The 15236-nt window shown below is 44.6% G+C and overlaps 1 protein-coding gene across 50 annotated transcripts in view; it reads left to right on the top strand.

The window, feature by feature from the left end:
* SORBS1 (sorbin and SH3 domain containing 1) overlaps positions 1 to 15236 on the top strand; it is a 252279-nt gene that overhangs the window by 136533 nt on the left and 100510 nt on the right. For 18 of the 50 annotated variants that reach the window (XM_077946876.1, XM_077946857.1, XM_077946855.1 and 15 more), the window contains 4 exons: positions 4117 to 4143; positions 4261 to 4373; positions 9862 to 10578; positions 11192 to 11560. In XM_077946876.1, the coding sequence (XP_077803002.1) occupies positions 4117 to 4143; positions 4261 to 4373; positions 9862 to 10578; positions 11192 to 11560 (1226 nt within the window). The remainder of the gene's footprint in view (positions 1 to 4116; positions 4144 to 4260; positions 4374 to 9861; positions 10579 to 11191; positions 11561 to 15236) is intronic. The other 32 variants (XM_077946884.1, XM_077946867.1, XM_077946865.1 and 29 more) reach the window with 4 other exon arrangements.

Raw genomic sequence — 15236 nt, 5'->3', positions numbered from 1 at the left:
AGGGCCACGGCCAGACTTCCTTTTGGATAAAGTGAAATTCTCTGCTATACAGCATGAATACAAAATAAACACAAATAAGATTTGGAACACCCTTAGACTCACTATTAACATCTATCATCTACCTCTTAAATACTCTTACCAGAACACATCAAGACTCAGTCAGTGAAAATTATCCTAAGATCCCGAGAAGAATTGACTGATCAGCAAAAGACTTTAAAACAGGTCAAAATGAAATTAGCATAGAATGAGATAAAATAAAATATCAGGAGGCTACAGCCACAGGCCAGAAAAGATTGAAATAAAGAACAGCTGGAGGAAAAGATAAGGCAAAGTAAATTATGCGTCTTGCAGAAGGGGTAGATCTCTCAGGACTGCGAAAGCTCTCTAGGATCCAACTTTCCAAGGCACTCCCCCCACCTTGGGAGCTGTAAGGTAACATTTATTGAAAGAAGCATTTTGACAGTCTCTTCAATCAGGAGTTAATAATGGATGACTGTGTGTGCAAAATTTCATACTGCTGCACACTGGCACAGATGGCCCCAGGCTGCTACCAACCTTCCAGGTTCAGAAGATGAGGTAATAGATGAAGGATAGTAAGATGTCAGAAATACAGCTCTCCTTTAACAAGGAAGAAAGGAACATTTAAGAGGTCCTGGGAACTGCCTTTTTGGGATAGGGGAAGGGGAACAGTTTTAAAGACTTGGAGTGAGAGGAAAAAGTGGATGTATCCGTAAGGATCTTATGTTCTTAAAGCTATTTGTCACATGGCAGAGATCAACAATGCTCATTCTTGTCCATGGTTATTTTCCCCCCTTATGCTTTGAATTCTGATTTTGCAAAGCACATGCTTTATGCCAGATACTTTCATTTAGTCCTCATGATTCAAAAGAGGTAGATATTATCTCCATTTCACAGATGTGGCCAGGTCATTTGCCACAGGATATGCAATTAGCAAGATAGAGACTCAGGGCTGAAACTAGGCAATCTGATGTCACAGTGATACCTGGAGGTTTGGAAGAATAGTTCACATCTCAGCTTTCCATGGCATAGCTGTTTGCTAGCATCACTTGAATAGAACCAACCCAACTGAGAACCAGAAAGTGGGCAAAATAATGTGTCCCCAGTTCCATGTACAAAGTTTACATGCTTCATTAGATAGCCCTTCATTCAAAACCTGTTGATGTTAGTATATGCAAAAATCTAATAAATTTGATAGACTTATTTGACAAAGGTGGACTAGAAATAGCAACTTAGAAAAGAAGGTGGAACAGTACAAGTGATAGCTGTGAGGGAGGAAGTGGACCATTGTCACGGCATGTCACCAGGTGTTTAAGGGCCTGCCAGGTGTGAGGGGAGCTCTGGGCCAGGGAGCCGTCTGGATGCGACAGGGAGTGTGGTGCCCTCAGAGGTACTTTCACGAACCTGATCTTTGATTCTCAAAGATTCTCCAGTTCTTCGATTGGAGAGAATCAAAGAATCATACTCCCTGTGAGGAGTATGGGGTAAGGATTACATTTTGTAGATGAGAAAAGTAAAATTTAGCATGGCTGGTGAACTTGCTCCTGGTCATACAAGCCGGTACATTGCAGTATGTGAGCAAAACATATGTCCTGTACCTTTCCCAACTATGGTCGTCCCTCGGTATCTGCCAGTGATTGGTTCCAGGACCTTCACAGGTACCAAAATCTGAGGATGCTCAAGTCCCTTATATAAAATGACATTGTATTTGTATATAACCTATGCACATTCTCCTGTATATTTTAAATAATCTCTAGATTACTTATAACACCTAATATAATGTAAGTGCTATGTAAATAGTTGTTATTCTGTATTTTTTAATGTTATATTATTATTGTTTTCTTATTCTTTGTTTTCTCCGCCAATATTTGATCCACAGTTGGTTGAATTCACAGATGTGGAATCCGTGGGTATCGAGGGCCGACCGCATGCGGTTTTTGTGGGGTGGAGAAGACAAATAGCAGTGAATTGTCCATAAGGAAGTGGCAGAAATGTAACAGGCAACTTGCTAAAAGAATATGTAGCTGAATTTAAAAACTGTTTTAAAGGCGGAAAAATAAAATGGATACAGCTAGTTTTCCAGAATAAGGAAGTTTTTGAGTGTACCTCTCATCGGTGGTTCTCCTGGTGTAGGTTATGGACTGGCAGTCTCAGCATCACCTGCAAACTTGTTGGAAATGCAAATTCTTGGGCCTCACCTCACACTTACTGCATCAGAAGCTGCGGGAGCCAGGCCCAGCCACCTGTGTTTCAGCAAGCCCTGATGCAGCCACACCACTGCTATATGTGAATGCCAATCACTCAGAACCTTTACCCTACCTTGCCTTTTGCTCCAGCTGTTTTTGGCTCCCACCACCTCTCTGAAGCATAGCATCCTCTTCCTGGCTGATGGGGAGGCTGGTGGCTGTGGAGGTGGTAGGCAGGGTGCTAGGTTTGGATTCTGGAGACTTGGGCTGACTGCTTTGTCACTTCCTGGCTGTGTGACTTTGGGCAAGTCAGTTGGCCTCTCTGTTTCCTCATCCATGAAGGAGAGTGATTACCTACTTCACAGAGTTGTTGTGTACACTGAACTAAAACTAAGTGGGGGTAACAGTGACTCACAGTGGCACTTAGAGAGGTGTTCAGTAAATGTCTGTAAATCTTAACTTGGCATCTGGAAAGCCCGTGTCTAGCCCCTGAGGGACCCACATTGAAATGGAGGCTTGGGCAGTGAGACTGCAGTGTTAGTCCCTCTTTTTCTACATGATAAGGCAAGAGGAGACAGCCTGGGAGAGGAAGGGGTTAAGGCTTGGCTAGATTAGGGATTGGCAAACCATGGCTGTGAGCGGAATCTGGCCTGTGCCTTTTTTTGTACAGCCCTCGAGCTAAGAATGGCTTTTACATTTTTTAATGGTTGAAAGAAAAATCAAAAGAAGAATGGTATTGTATGCCACATGAAAATTTTATGAAATTCAGATTTTGGTGTCCATAAATAAAGGTTTATTGGAACACAGCCATGCTCATTCATTTACATATCATCTGTGGCTGCCTTTGTCCTACAATAGCAGAGCCAAGTAGTTGCATCTGAGACCATATGGCCCATAAAACCTAAAATATTTACTATCTGGTCCTCTATAGAAAAAAGTCTCTGGACCCCTGGGTTAGATCAAGGATAGAGAGTAGAGACAAGAGATGATACAGTAGATGATAAATAGCAAACATTTTCTGAACTTTGCCAGGCACTGTGGTAAGCATTTCGCATGCATATATATTCTTATTAACAACACTTATAAAACAGGCATATCATTATCTCCATTTTTCAGATGGGCAAACTGAGGCTTATAACTTGCTCAGGGTCATAGAACCCTTAGGTGGTAGACCCAGGATATGAATTGAGGCCCAGCTGCCTTTCCAGTCAGGTTCGTAACCACTGCAGTCTGCTGCCTTATGGTGCTATGTGCTATGTGGATCAAACTAGGAGAAGTTTAGGGTCTCTGAAATGCATCAGGCAGTGGCTGGGAAGGCTGAAGGGAGACAAGGGTGCTTTGTGATGTGATGAACACTCAAGAAGGGTGATTAGATTTTGAAATGTTTATGTGGCTCATTTAATGGAAAGAAGAAAAGCAGGCAGGGAAAAAAGTCTTTATCGCAGCAGATACCTCCTGGCTTAAGTCATGTTCTGTCCCTTAGCCCAGCACCCTCACCCCTGGAAAAAGTGTTGATCCACTTCTCTCTCTCCTGGGCTTGTTAGTTGGTTGGGAGTGGTCATTCTGAGCCCACAGCAGGCTCGAGGAAGGGGAATGAGAGGCAGTGAGGAGGGACTGGACAGTAGAGAATTCTGTTGCCTTTTTGTCTGTAAAATAAGAATGTCAAGTAACAATTGTTTCTTCATCCCTGTGAATGTGAGCCTTGTGTTTTCAAAGGTCAGTGCCTGTGAGCACATCATGGTTTTGAGTGGGTTCCTATGGTAATCAGGCCATCGTGACTGAGGGCATTTTGTGTCAGACAACGGGGTGCTGGATTTTCAACCTTCTATGCAGTTCATGCTTGTTTCCTGCAAATGTAACCATTTCTGTTTTTCCCCTTTTCTTGTTTCCATCCTTTCTGCACCACGTGTAGGTCTGGAGCCAGAGCCTTCTTCAGCAGGTATGGCTTCTCTTGCATTCTCACCTTTCTGGCCTTCTACTAAGGACCCCGGAGTTACAGGGGAACCAGGGAGTTATTCCCTGTGAGTGAGAGCTTTTTTTCCTCCCTATTTCTCAGATGAGTGGAGGCTTTCTTCCAGTGCTGATGCCAATGGAAATGCCCAGCCATCTTCACTTGCTGCCAAGGGCTACAGGAGTGTGCATCCCAATCTTCCTTCCGACAAGTCCCAGGTAGGCATGTGCCCAAGGGCAGGGTGGGGACTGGTGAGTGGTACCTGTTCTTGAGTCTCTTAACTTAGACTGGTGACTTCCTGCTTCCCCAACTGGATAATGGAGTAGGTTTCAAGCTTTCGGACAACTCCAGATAAGCTCTGCAAGGACCGAGCTAAGGGAAAGTTGGGGTCAAGGGAAGCAGAGGCATGGAATGAGGTTGGTCTGTACCTGGGTGTTGGAAATAGGCCTTGATGCCTATTTAGGTTTGTTATGTATGTAGAAGTGTTCTGAAAGAGGGAATTCATTTAGCCTTGGATACGTAGGAAAAAGGTCTGAGTTTTTTTTTTTTTTTTTAATTCTTTAGAGTGTAATATTTGAGAGAAGAATGCATCTTGTGTTTATTCCAATTGTTTTCTGGAGATGGGGCTGTAAGAACTCCAGCAACAGTATCCTTACAGATTAAGATCAGGTAGCTGTGGCCAGGCTCTAAGTCCAGCAACCCAGGAACAGGCAAAATGACAGTACAGCCCAGCTGTATCCTACAAAAGAAAATCCCCCAAAGCTGTACAAATTGGAATAAGGATACTTTTGCTTAAGTCTTTCCCCCTAGGTGGCTTTCTTGATCTTTCTTCCTTCCCTCTCCTGTTGTTACTTTGTCATTTTGATAAAGGGAATAGACTATGTTTTAATTTAGGTGATCTGTGATGAACATTTTTGCATACAGGAGCCACATCTGTGGAATCGACTACTACTCCTTTCTCTCTCTCTCTCTGTCTCCCCTCTCTCTCTTTCTGTCTTCCTCTCTCTGTTTTGGAGTCAGGGTCTCTATCTGTTGCCCTGGCCAGAGTGCAATGGTGTCATCGTAGCTCACTGAAGCCTCCGATGGCTGGCCTCAAGCCATTCTCCCACCTTGGCTTCCCAAAGTGTTGGGATTACAGGTGTGAGACACCACACCTAGCCTAGTCTTTTCTCTTAAAGGAAGCTGTACTGCTCAAAAACTATTGCAGAAATGTGTTCCTTATGTGGTCCACTTCCCTGTGCCTTCCTTCTGTGAAGGTGTTCCCTGAACTCACAAGGGGTCTGGAAATTCTGCAGGTCCTTCCTAGTTCCCACCCCACTTCTCCAATGATCCTCTGGTTCCTGCTCCTGAGGATGTAAAATTGCATTTGCTGCTGAAATGAAGCAGAATCAGAGATGATGTTTTTCTCCCTCCCTACAGATGCTTATCTTCCCCAGCGTGGAATTGGTTGCTTAACTATCTGCCTTGTATGCTGAGCAACAAACACATTTAGCCTTTCTGCCACCTGCCATCACTTGCCTCTCTAGGTACAGCCATATGCATCCTGGGTCACCGGTTAGAACCAGGAGCTGTAAATGAGCCTGGCTTTTTGAAGTCCTCATTAGACACAGGGACTGGGGAGGTCACTTGTCCGGTAAAGGACTTGCCATGGTTTTCCCATTCCTAAACCCTCTCACGGTGTATAAATGTGCTGCCTGTGGCAGACATACTACTTTTCAACCATCTCAAGAACGGATGCCATCAGCTCTATGCAGATTGAGAAACAGTGCTGATTAATTCAGAGCAAATGTGGAAGCATGTCCTCTTCTACTATCAGTGACTTAGTTCAAAGGGTAACTCAGTAATTCTTTTTGGCTTCTTAAGCAGCTCTTTTGAAAAGATAGTTTTAAAAGCATGTGAAGTAAATAAAAATTCTTTTAAAATAGATTTATTTAACACAGCTTTATTGAGCATCTCCGTGGTGTTCAGATCACTGTGTAAAGCATTGCCCTCAAGAGGTTGATAAGGGTGAACACCCTATAATATCTTTTACAAAGTATGTTTTCTTATCTGTCACTATCCAAGAATTTTCCTTTTATTGGGGTTCCCTTTAAGGGAACCTGGTAAATTGTTGATAAAGAGGTTTTTATCCTGCATATTCAATGTAAAATCAGCCATTCAAATTTCAGGGATCTTTAGGTCATGCATTACCTCTTAGATGTGTTTTCTAAATGGAAACGTGACTTCTTGTCTGTATAGTGATTGCCAAAGCTTTAAGTATGCAGTGGCTTAGACAAGGGAATTGGTAGTTTACAGAACTGTATAAACTATAAACATACCATGATTTTCCAGAAGCCTCATATTTTTACTGACCCACCTTCTAAAAAGATAAATAGAATTTCATTTGTAGCCAACTGGGCAGAATGCAGACTGCCTGTGTGGTTCCTACAATGTTTACAACAAAAAGTAGTTCCCTGCATGTAAAGTCACTGTGCCTATCCCCTTTCTTCTTCAGGACTAAAAGAAGCCCCAGGGCAGGAGACCTTTGGATCTGAGTGCACTGTTGATGCTCTGGGGAAGCGTCCTCTCTACAGGGTCAAAGCCCTGGGAAGGCTCATGCCTGATGTAATGCATCCCTGGCACCATATATGGTGAGAGCCGAAATAAGTTAGAAACTCACTGAAGCTGATTTCTATCTTTGGACAACAAGAAATCACATATGGGACATTTGAGCTGAAAGTAAAAGTAAATCTGAGCTCAAATCAAAATGGTCTTTTGCTTACCTCCCTACTGCCATTATCAGCATACCCGCCAGTCCCTTTGGTGCGTGCTAGCTCCAGTGTTTTGTTTCTAGAATCGTTTAGTCTGTAAACATGTTCACTGAAACCAAGTGAGTTCACCTGAAAGTTTTTGCTGTTGCTTACTACTAGAGAGGGGCTATTCATTTTGTTTTTTTTGTCTGGTACATATTCACTAGCACTGCCATGGGTGCCCTGTGGAAAGGATAGGCATTGGATTAGCCAAGGGTATCCAAGTGAGCTGCTTCTCCAATGAGCTTATTTGTACCTTGAAAACTGAGTTTAAGGAACAGGTTATTTACTGTTTCTGGGTTGATGGTCTAATCCGCACTCAAAAACTTTTTTTTTTTTTTTTTTTTGATAGTCTTGCTCTGTCACCTAGGCTGGAGTGCAGAGGTGCCATCACAGCTCACTGCAGCCTTGACCTCCTGGGCTCAAGCAATCCTCCCTCCTCAGCCTCCTTAGTAGCTGGGGCTACAGGTGTGTGCCACCACACCTGGCTATTTCTTTTTTAAATGTTTTGTAGAGACAGAGTCTCACTGTATTGCCCAGGCTGGTCTCAAACTCCTGAGCTCAAGTGGTCCTTCTGCCTTGGTTTTCCAAAGTGCTGGGATTACAGGCTTAAGCCACAGTGCCCAACCCATAAAACTTTTAAATATTTTTCACCTATTCACCCTTTCTAACATTCTTTCTTTTTGCCACCTGTATGCCACAAATATAAGAATGAAATAGGCCAGACACAGTGGCTCATGCCTGTAATTCCAGCACTTTGGGAGGCTGAGGTGGGTGGATCGCCGGAGGTCAGGAGTTTGAGACCAGTCTGGCCAACATGGTGAAACCCTGTCTTTACTAAAAAAAAATACAAAAATTAGCCAGTTGTGATGGCAGGCACCTATAATCCTAGCTACTCAGGAGGCTGAAGCAGGAGAATCGCTTGAACCCAGGAGGTGGAGGTTGCAGTGAGCTGAGATCACACCATTGCACTCCAGCCTGGGCAACAGGGCGAGACTGCATCTCAAAAAAGAAAAAAAAAAAAGAATGAAATAAAATTAAAAATAAAATCAAAATAGACCCAGGTCTTGCACCCTCCTCATTTTTGGTCAAAATTCACTTACCAGATATTGACCAAACTCTAATATACTTCACTTGTGTAATTTGAAGGAAAGTTCTGGTTTTCTTCTAGAATTGGGATATCTTTAAAAATAGGAGCCACTCACGTCTATAATCCCAGCACTTTGGGAGGCCAAGGCAGGTGGATCACAAAGCCAGGAGCTTGAGACCATCCTGGCCAACATGGTGAAACCCCGTCTCTACTAAAAATACAAAAAATTAGCCAGGTGAGGTGGCATGTGCTTTTAGTCCCAGCTACTTGGGAGGCTGAGGCAGGAGAATTGCTTATACCTGGGAGGCGGAGGCTGCAGTTAGCCGAGATCATGCCACTGCACTCCAGCCTGGGCGACAGAGTGAGACTCCATCTCAAAAAAAAAAAAAAAAAAGGAGCCGTTAAAGAAAATCTAGGCCGTGTGCAGTGGCTCATGTCTGTAATCCCAGCACTTTGGGAGGCCGAGGTGGGCAGATCACGAAGTCAGGAAAAATGAGACCATCCTGGCTAACATGGTGAAACCCCGTCTCTACTAAAAATACAAAAAATTGGCCGGGTGTGGTGTCTTGTGCCTGTAGTCCCAGCTACTTGGGAGGCTGAGACAGGAGAATCACTTGAACCCAGGAGGCAGAGGTTGCAGTGAGCTGAGGTCACATCACTGCGCTCCAGCCTGGGCGACAGAGCGAGACTCCATCTCGAAACAAAACAAAACAAAAAAGAAAATCTAGCAAAATGAAGTTTCCTCATCTTATAGTCTAATTCCCAGTTGAGCCACAGGTTGGCAGATGACTCTTGTTGATGTGAGGATCAGACTAGAGGGTTATCCCATTTCCTGACCCTCTTCTCCACTGAGACCCAAAGGGGAGCAGTGTTGAGAAGAGAGGGATGCTATGTGAGCCTCTGGACCTGCAACCAGAGCTTTGGGCTTAAGCTGTGAATCTGAGGCTGATCATTGACCTCTGGGGCTGATTCCCTTTGTGTGGTGGTGGGCTGGGTGAGATGGGCATGGGGCTGGATTTTGATAAACTAGGCACAGTCCAATCTGGTAAAGGCCAATTCAGTCCTTCATTGCCTGGTCCCCTCTTTTGTGTACATCAAAAATGGGAGACTGTGTGCTTTTAATCTCATGCTTGTCTTCCTTCTAATAATTAGCTTCATCAGATTCTTTCCTCTGAGAAAAGAGCACATGTGTATTCAAAAATCCTTGGCATTCTCTTCTTAGGGCGCTTTAATTTGTTATGCTTACGGAATTGAGTGCTAAATCTCAGTGACTCAGTTAAGACATCTGTCTCCTGTGAACACAAATAAGGATGGCTCTTCCAATTCTCCTTTTCCTAAGGGAAAAGAATGAAAGGCACTCAAAAGAGTTCCAGTGAACATAAACTTCTAAGGCCGAAGGCTCAAAGATAAATCTTGAGGGAAGGAGGTTTGAGAGGGAGTTGGGGGCTTTGGGGCCTCTCCCACTGGTGTTTAGTTCACTTGGCGCCCTTCTTGAGTCAGGACGTCTCATAAAGATGCAGTCAGCCAAGGATTGGTGTCAAAATTGATGTAGCATGTGGCCTGCTATGGGCTAGGCTCAGCCTCCCTGGATGCAAAGGAGAGTCAGGCCTACCTCTCCAGGTGAGTGGGATTCAGTCTTTGGCTTTGCTCAGAGAGAACTGTGGATACTAGGAGGAATCTAACCTGAGGATGTGCTGAAAAACGTGTTAAGAATTGTTTTTGCTTAGATCATGTTATGCTGTCGTTTCTAACGATCGTCCTTCTTTCCATTTCCCTCCTCTTTCTTTTTTCCCTGTTTGATAACATATCTTGAAAATATTGCTAAAGGTTTTCTCTCCCCCACGCCCTCCTCTCCCTCAAAAGGACCGCTTTGCATGGCAGTCCCCCACCATCCACAATACCTACAAGGATTCCCTCTACCTGAGCTCACCAAAGCCTTACGTCCCACTCAGCACCCCCAGCCAGCAGAACCCCTCACAACCCCAGCCCATCTCTGTCCTCCTGGCAGCTGGATCGGCTCCCAAAGGTGTGGTGTGCCCTGGTTCCTTGCTTCCGGACTCCACGTTCCCCAGTGCTTCATCCCAACCCCAGCAGCGCTATGCAGCCACCAGGACAGTTTATCATAAGAATGTGAGCTCTAACCCATGTCATGAGGCAGTTGGGATTAAAAAGGTCAGCAGCTTATATGTACCTTGTTTATCCAATAACATTTGCCTGGCGGCGTCAGAAAACTCCTCTCGTGTTGCACGTGACCCTGCCAAAGGCACTCCCTCGGAGGCTGCGGGCACCCGAGCACCGGCTCCCAGCCTTGTCTCCCGCACAGCCGGCACAGGAAAACCACCCCCTGCTCCTCCTCCTGACCCTCCCAAGCTATTCTTTGACATCCGTAAAGATGCCGTTAACCGTGGCGAGAGTCCTTCCCTGGGGACTCGGGCTTCGTTCCCAGATGTGAGACCACCTGTGCTAGGCCCCCGGGTTACCTCTGATCCCGAAAACCGGAAGAGCAAAGAATCTTACTTTTTGCAGCCGAGTTATCCAGCCAAGGCAAGAAATTAGGAATGTTTGTGTGTCTTCTCCACTGTCTCTTTCAAAACTGTTGCGAGCAGCTCATTGTTCACTGGGCTGCCCTACCCTCCCTTTCCTCATTAATATTGTTGTGGCTTGAATCCTGAATTCTTCAGTCTGAACCTCTCAGCACAGTACTCTCTTTGTCTGTCTCTCTTTTCTGTAAATGTGTAAGTATGCCGGAGCGTGGAATCCAGAGACTAATAACATGGTGAGATACTCATTGTTCATGTTTTATTACAAGGTGCCAAAGAAATTGTATTTACTTCCAAGCTTTCAGGCTCTATGGTGGTGTTGTGGGGTTAAACACAGCCTGCCTGCCTGTTCTGTTGTTCTCTCTTTCTCTCTCATAAAGTGTTAAAAGGATTCAAAAATAGATGGATGAAAAGCGGAGTTGGATGGGGTTCTCTCTGTGTCATGGAGTGTCAGAAGGCCAGCTGGCCAGCTCCGACTGTCTCATGTACTCTGAGGAAAGGGCACTGATTAAATGTTTCTCAGAGTACCTCACTGCATGCCCACTCTCAACCGTTTAAATATGGAATTCTTTCCTCGTATCATACCCCTTTCCATAACGACCCCCTTATTTCCACAGGGTGCCACTTCCTCCAGTGCAGCCCAGCCGGAGGTAATAGTTGTCCCTCTCTACCTGGTTAATACTGACAGAGGGCAAGAAGGCACTGCCAGACCTCCAGCACCTCTGGGGCCTCTTGGCTGCGTCCCCACAATCCCAGCGACCGCCTCTGCCGCCTCACCTCTGACCTTCCCGACTCTAGATGATTTCATTCCCCCTCATCTGCAGAGGTGGTCCCACCACAGCCAGCCAGCCCGCGCCTCTGGCTCCTTTGCCCCCATTAGCCAGACGCCACCATCCTTCTCACCACCACCTCCACTGGTCCCTCCTGCCCCGGAGGACCTCCGCAGAGTCTCGGAGCCTGACCTCACGGGAGCTGTTTCGAGTACCGTAAGCTTGCCGGACTCCCCTCCTCACGGCTTTTCTGAATGTCTCCTCCCAGCGGTCACATTCCCTTTCTCACTGAAGCTCTGAGCTCTGAGGACAGCACTGGCTGCCGCTGTGCCTGCGTGATGACTGGAGCCGTGTCCCCTGTCACTAGCGTGCATGCTTCCCATGTGTCTTCCCTGGGTCTCTCGGGTTGTTCCCCATCTCTGCAGTGCCTCGTCTGCTCTGTCCTGTTGGGAATGCACATCTTTCTCCCTCTGAAGACAACATCTGTGGCCTTTATGTTGACTGGCCATGCTCTCCACAGGCCAGGTCGGGGGGTCATGTAGAGAGCTGAGGAAAGCTGAAGAATTATGGGGAAAAGGAACGGCAGGTGTGGTGGGTGCTACTTGCCAGGGAGTGGGGAGATCTCGGGAGGAAGAGATTCTTATGTTGACCTAGTGAGTAAATAAACAAATAAACTCTCTGTACTATGCAGAAATGACAGAGACTAGATTTTTTTTTTTTTTTTTTAAGTGAGAGAGTTGGGTTTAAGTGAGCAAGTGGGTCTGAAAGCCCTGTACAGATGTTAGGACTTTTACCTCAAAAGGCAGGCAATTGCTAGGGCCCCTGAGGAGGAGGCCCCAGGAGCCTTTGTGGCAAAACAGTGCACCAGTGGCCCCAGGAAGTCAAAGGGCCCTGATGCCTCAGGTCCCATCCTGCGGGTGAGGGAATGAGTTCCCGTCACAGCCAAGAAAGCACAGCTGCTTTAGAGTAAAAGCTGAGTCAAAGTGCTTGGGTCTCTTTTTTCCTTAGGAGCCCTGGGAATTGAGAGAATCTGAGAACTTCAGTGCGAGTTGTAATATGGGGATACGTGAATCTACTCACAGGGCTGCGGGTTCAGTGGGACCGAGTAGTAAAAGTTCCTGTTATGGGGCTTGACATAGAGAAGGTGCCTAGTGAATGTTAGCTATGTTGCTGAGGACTTGCCCTGGCAAATGAGGGCCAGGGTCACTCAAAAGCAAGTAACTGGTTAGTTAACAGTTCATCATTGAGTTTCTACCGTGGTCTAGGCATTCTGCTAAGTACCCGGGCACAACCATGAGTCAGGGCCTTGTTCCAAAGGAATTTTTGGAGTAGGAGGTCACTTCTCAAGCTTTGCGTACATGGGATCATCTGAGGGTCAGGGAGGCTTGTTTAAATCGTCACCCTCAGGTTATACTCCTAGAATTTCTGACTGAGTGGGTCTGGAGAAGAGCCTGGGAATCTCTCTTGGGAGCAAGTGCTCAGGGCTTTCAGATGCTGGGGTCCACACACTACACTTTGAGATACAGTCATCTAGTGGGTCATGCAATTAATTGGCTGATGGAACTAAGCGTTTACTGACATCCCTTCGTGTAAAGATGGATGCCTGCAAAACTGTTCCAAATGGCTTGTTAAGCTGAAGCCAGTCATGCAGAAAGCAGGAAGGAAACTTTTTATTTGGCTTATTAGATAAATTATAATGAGGCATCAAGCACATCAAAGCTGGGAACTGTTAGGTCCTGAGCTGCGGCCTGTTTTGAAATCTCTAGTGCTGTGCAATGTAGTTAGGTCAGCACCAGGCCCAGTGTGGCCCATGGGCTTGGATATCCTTCTAGCTTTGAATTTTGCAGCTCAGCCCCATTGGAGAAAAATGCTAGATTGTTCCCTGATCTATTCCCCTCTACCTTCAGCCAAACTTAGAATTTAGAAGCCACTCTTGTTTTGGGGACTGCAGGCATCTTCCCTTTGACATGGATTATGTTTGTCTGGAGTAGGGTAAAGTGAGTCTTATGTTTAGTGTCTTCATAGACCGTTGTGAATAGTTTAATTGTGTATCCTATAATTTATCATTTGTGTAGACCTAGGTTTTCATATCAAGTTGGTTTTAGGTGTACCAGGACAGATTAGTTGGGACAGTGTCCTCGATGTCTCAAACCTGACTAATCAGCCTGTTGTAGAGCTCCCAGAAGGACCTCAGGTGGCCTGATAGCTTCGGGTTTGGCCCTGGGAAACAGAGGTGAAAAAGGAAACTCCTTGGATTCCTCTTGACAGAGGAGGAACCCCTGTGGATGGTGTCTGAGCTGTGAGCTGATGCCTGCTCCATCTGTAGCTAGTTGAGAGAAAGAAGGAAGAATAAAAGTCATGTTAATTGATTTGAGTTATTTTAGTCAATAGCTGTTTTTGTGATGTTCCAGAAATAAGACACAAAGTAAAATTTGTAAAGAGCTTAATGCTCCTATGATCCACCCAAACATCACATTAGGCATTTATACTTTAAAGAGCTGTATGCCTGATATTTTGTGTTTCTTGGATGCATTCAGGCAGTTTTTAATGATATGTCATTTATCATAATTATATCACTTTGGAGATAAATTAGGAAAAGTGTAATTATTTTCCACTTTCTAAATGGAGGAATCAAGGTGAGGCACTTTTGTATAAAATCATACTGTGCTTCTCAAGTCTTGAGAAAAGGTTTTATTCATGAAATTGAGCTGCCCCTCATAACTAAATAGTGGCGGCTATTTAGCAGACTATCAGAAGAGATAGACTGACCTAGGCAGTGTTGTGAAGTTCCTACTGTGTGTCAGGAGCTGTCCTGGGTGCTGATGCCTATATCCTCTTTTGATAAGCATTTGTTTTCTTGCTACAAACATTTGCTCAGACACACCATTGCTGAAAGATGCCGCCTGTCATTCACGTAGCATTTACTAGCACCTGCTATCTGCAGGGCATTGAGCTAGGTGTGAATGAGGGGGTGGCCCTCATCCTGTGGGTACGTTCACAGGAGTTGATCTCTGATTATTGCTTCCAGATAATTATTGCTTTAAAAGTAACTATCAAAATCTTGTTCTTAAAGCCCTTTAAGAAAAGCATCCTCAATTTACGAGTTATAAATTCAAAAATAGAAATGTATAAATATCATGAAGGAAACTATCTAAATATCCCTAGTACCTTTTGGGGTCTTATTTTGTTTTAAAAGACTGGTATTATCCCCAATATGCAGCTTATAATTTTAGTATTAATAATTTTATTGGTATTTCTGGCAGAGATCTCAGGTTTTTAAAGTCAGGATTCTCACAAGTCTTAGGGATCTTTGTCACTTTAATATGAGAGTGAAAAAATGTCACAGTAGGATAGGATAATATCCAAATCTCAGAAGCAAACATCAGTAAAATTGCTCAGTGATGCTGATGCTAAGGGTAGCTTTCTGAAAAAACTGTTGCTCAACTCCTCCCTGTTCTTACTTGATGTCTTCTTGTCCTCACATTGTCTTACATTTCTCTGTACAGAGTACTAAACTTCCCTGATTTTTCCCAATTAAACCAGCTCTTGTTCTTGGATCGCATTTGGAATTGCATGGTTTTTGCATGTTATTCTACTTGGATTTGAATTTGTTTTTTCAGTAACCGGATTGACCCACAACTGTTAGCAGGTGGACCTAATGAATGATGTTGCTGAGACTTGCAGTAACATTCACCTTCCCTCTCTCCTCCGCCCCATACTAATACCAACAAAGAGAATAAGCATTCCAACTGAACCTTCTAACTGGAATTAATGATATGATATATCTCATTGATTGCATTTCTTTTTATAATTAAGATCATTGTAAAGCTTTAAATTTCTTCTTTTTAAAAAACATTAACACTAGCTTTTTATATTTACAGTTAGTTACATT

Source organism: Macaca mulatta, chromosome 9, assembly GCF_049350105.2.
Source record: "Macaca mulatta isolate MMU2019108-1 chromosome 9, T2T-MMU8v2.0, whole genome shotgun sequence".
In the NCBI taxonomy this organism is placed as follows: Eukaryota; Metazoa; Chordata; class Mammalia; order Primates; family Cercopithecidae; genus Macaca; species Macaca mulatta.
Note: the sequence above shows the minus strand (reverse complement) of the source record. Positions and strands in the feature narration are given on the sequence as shown.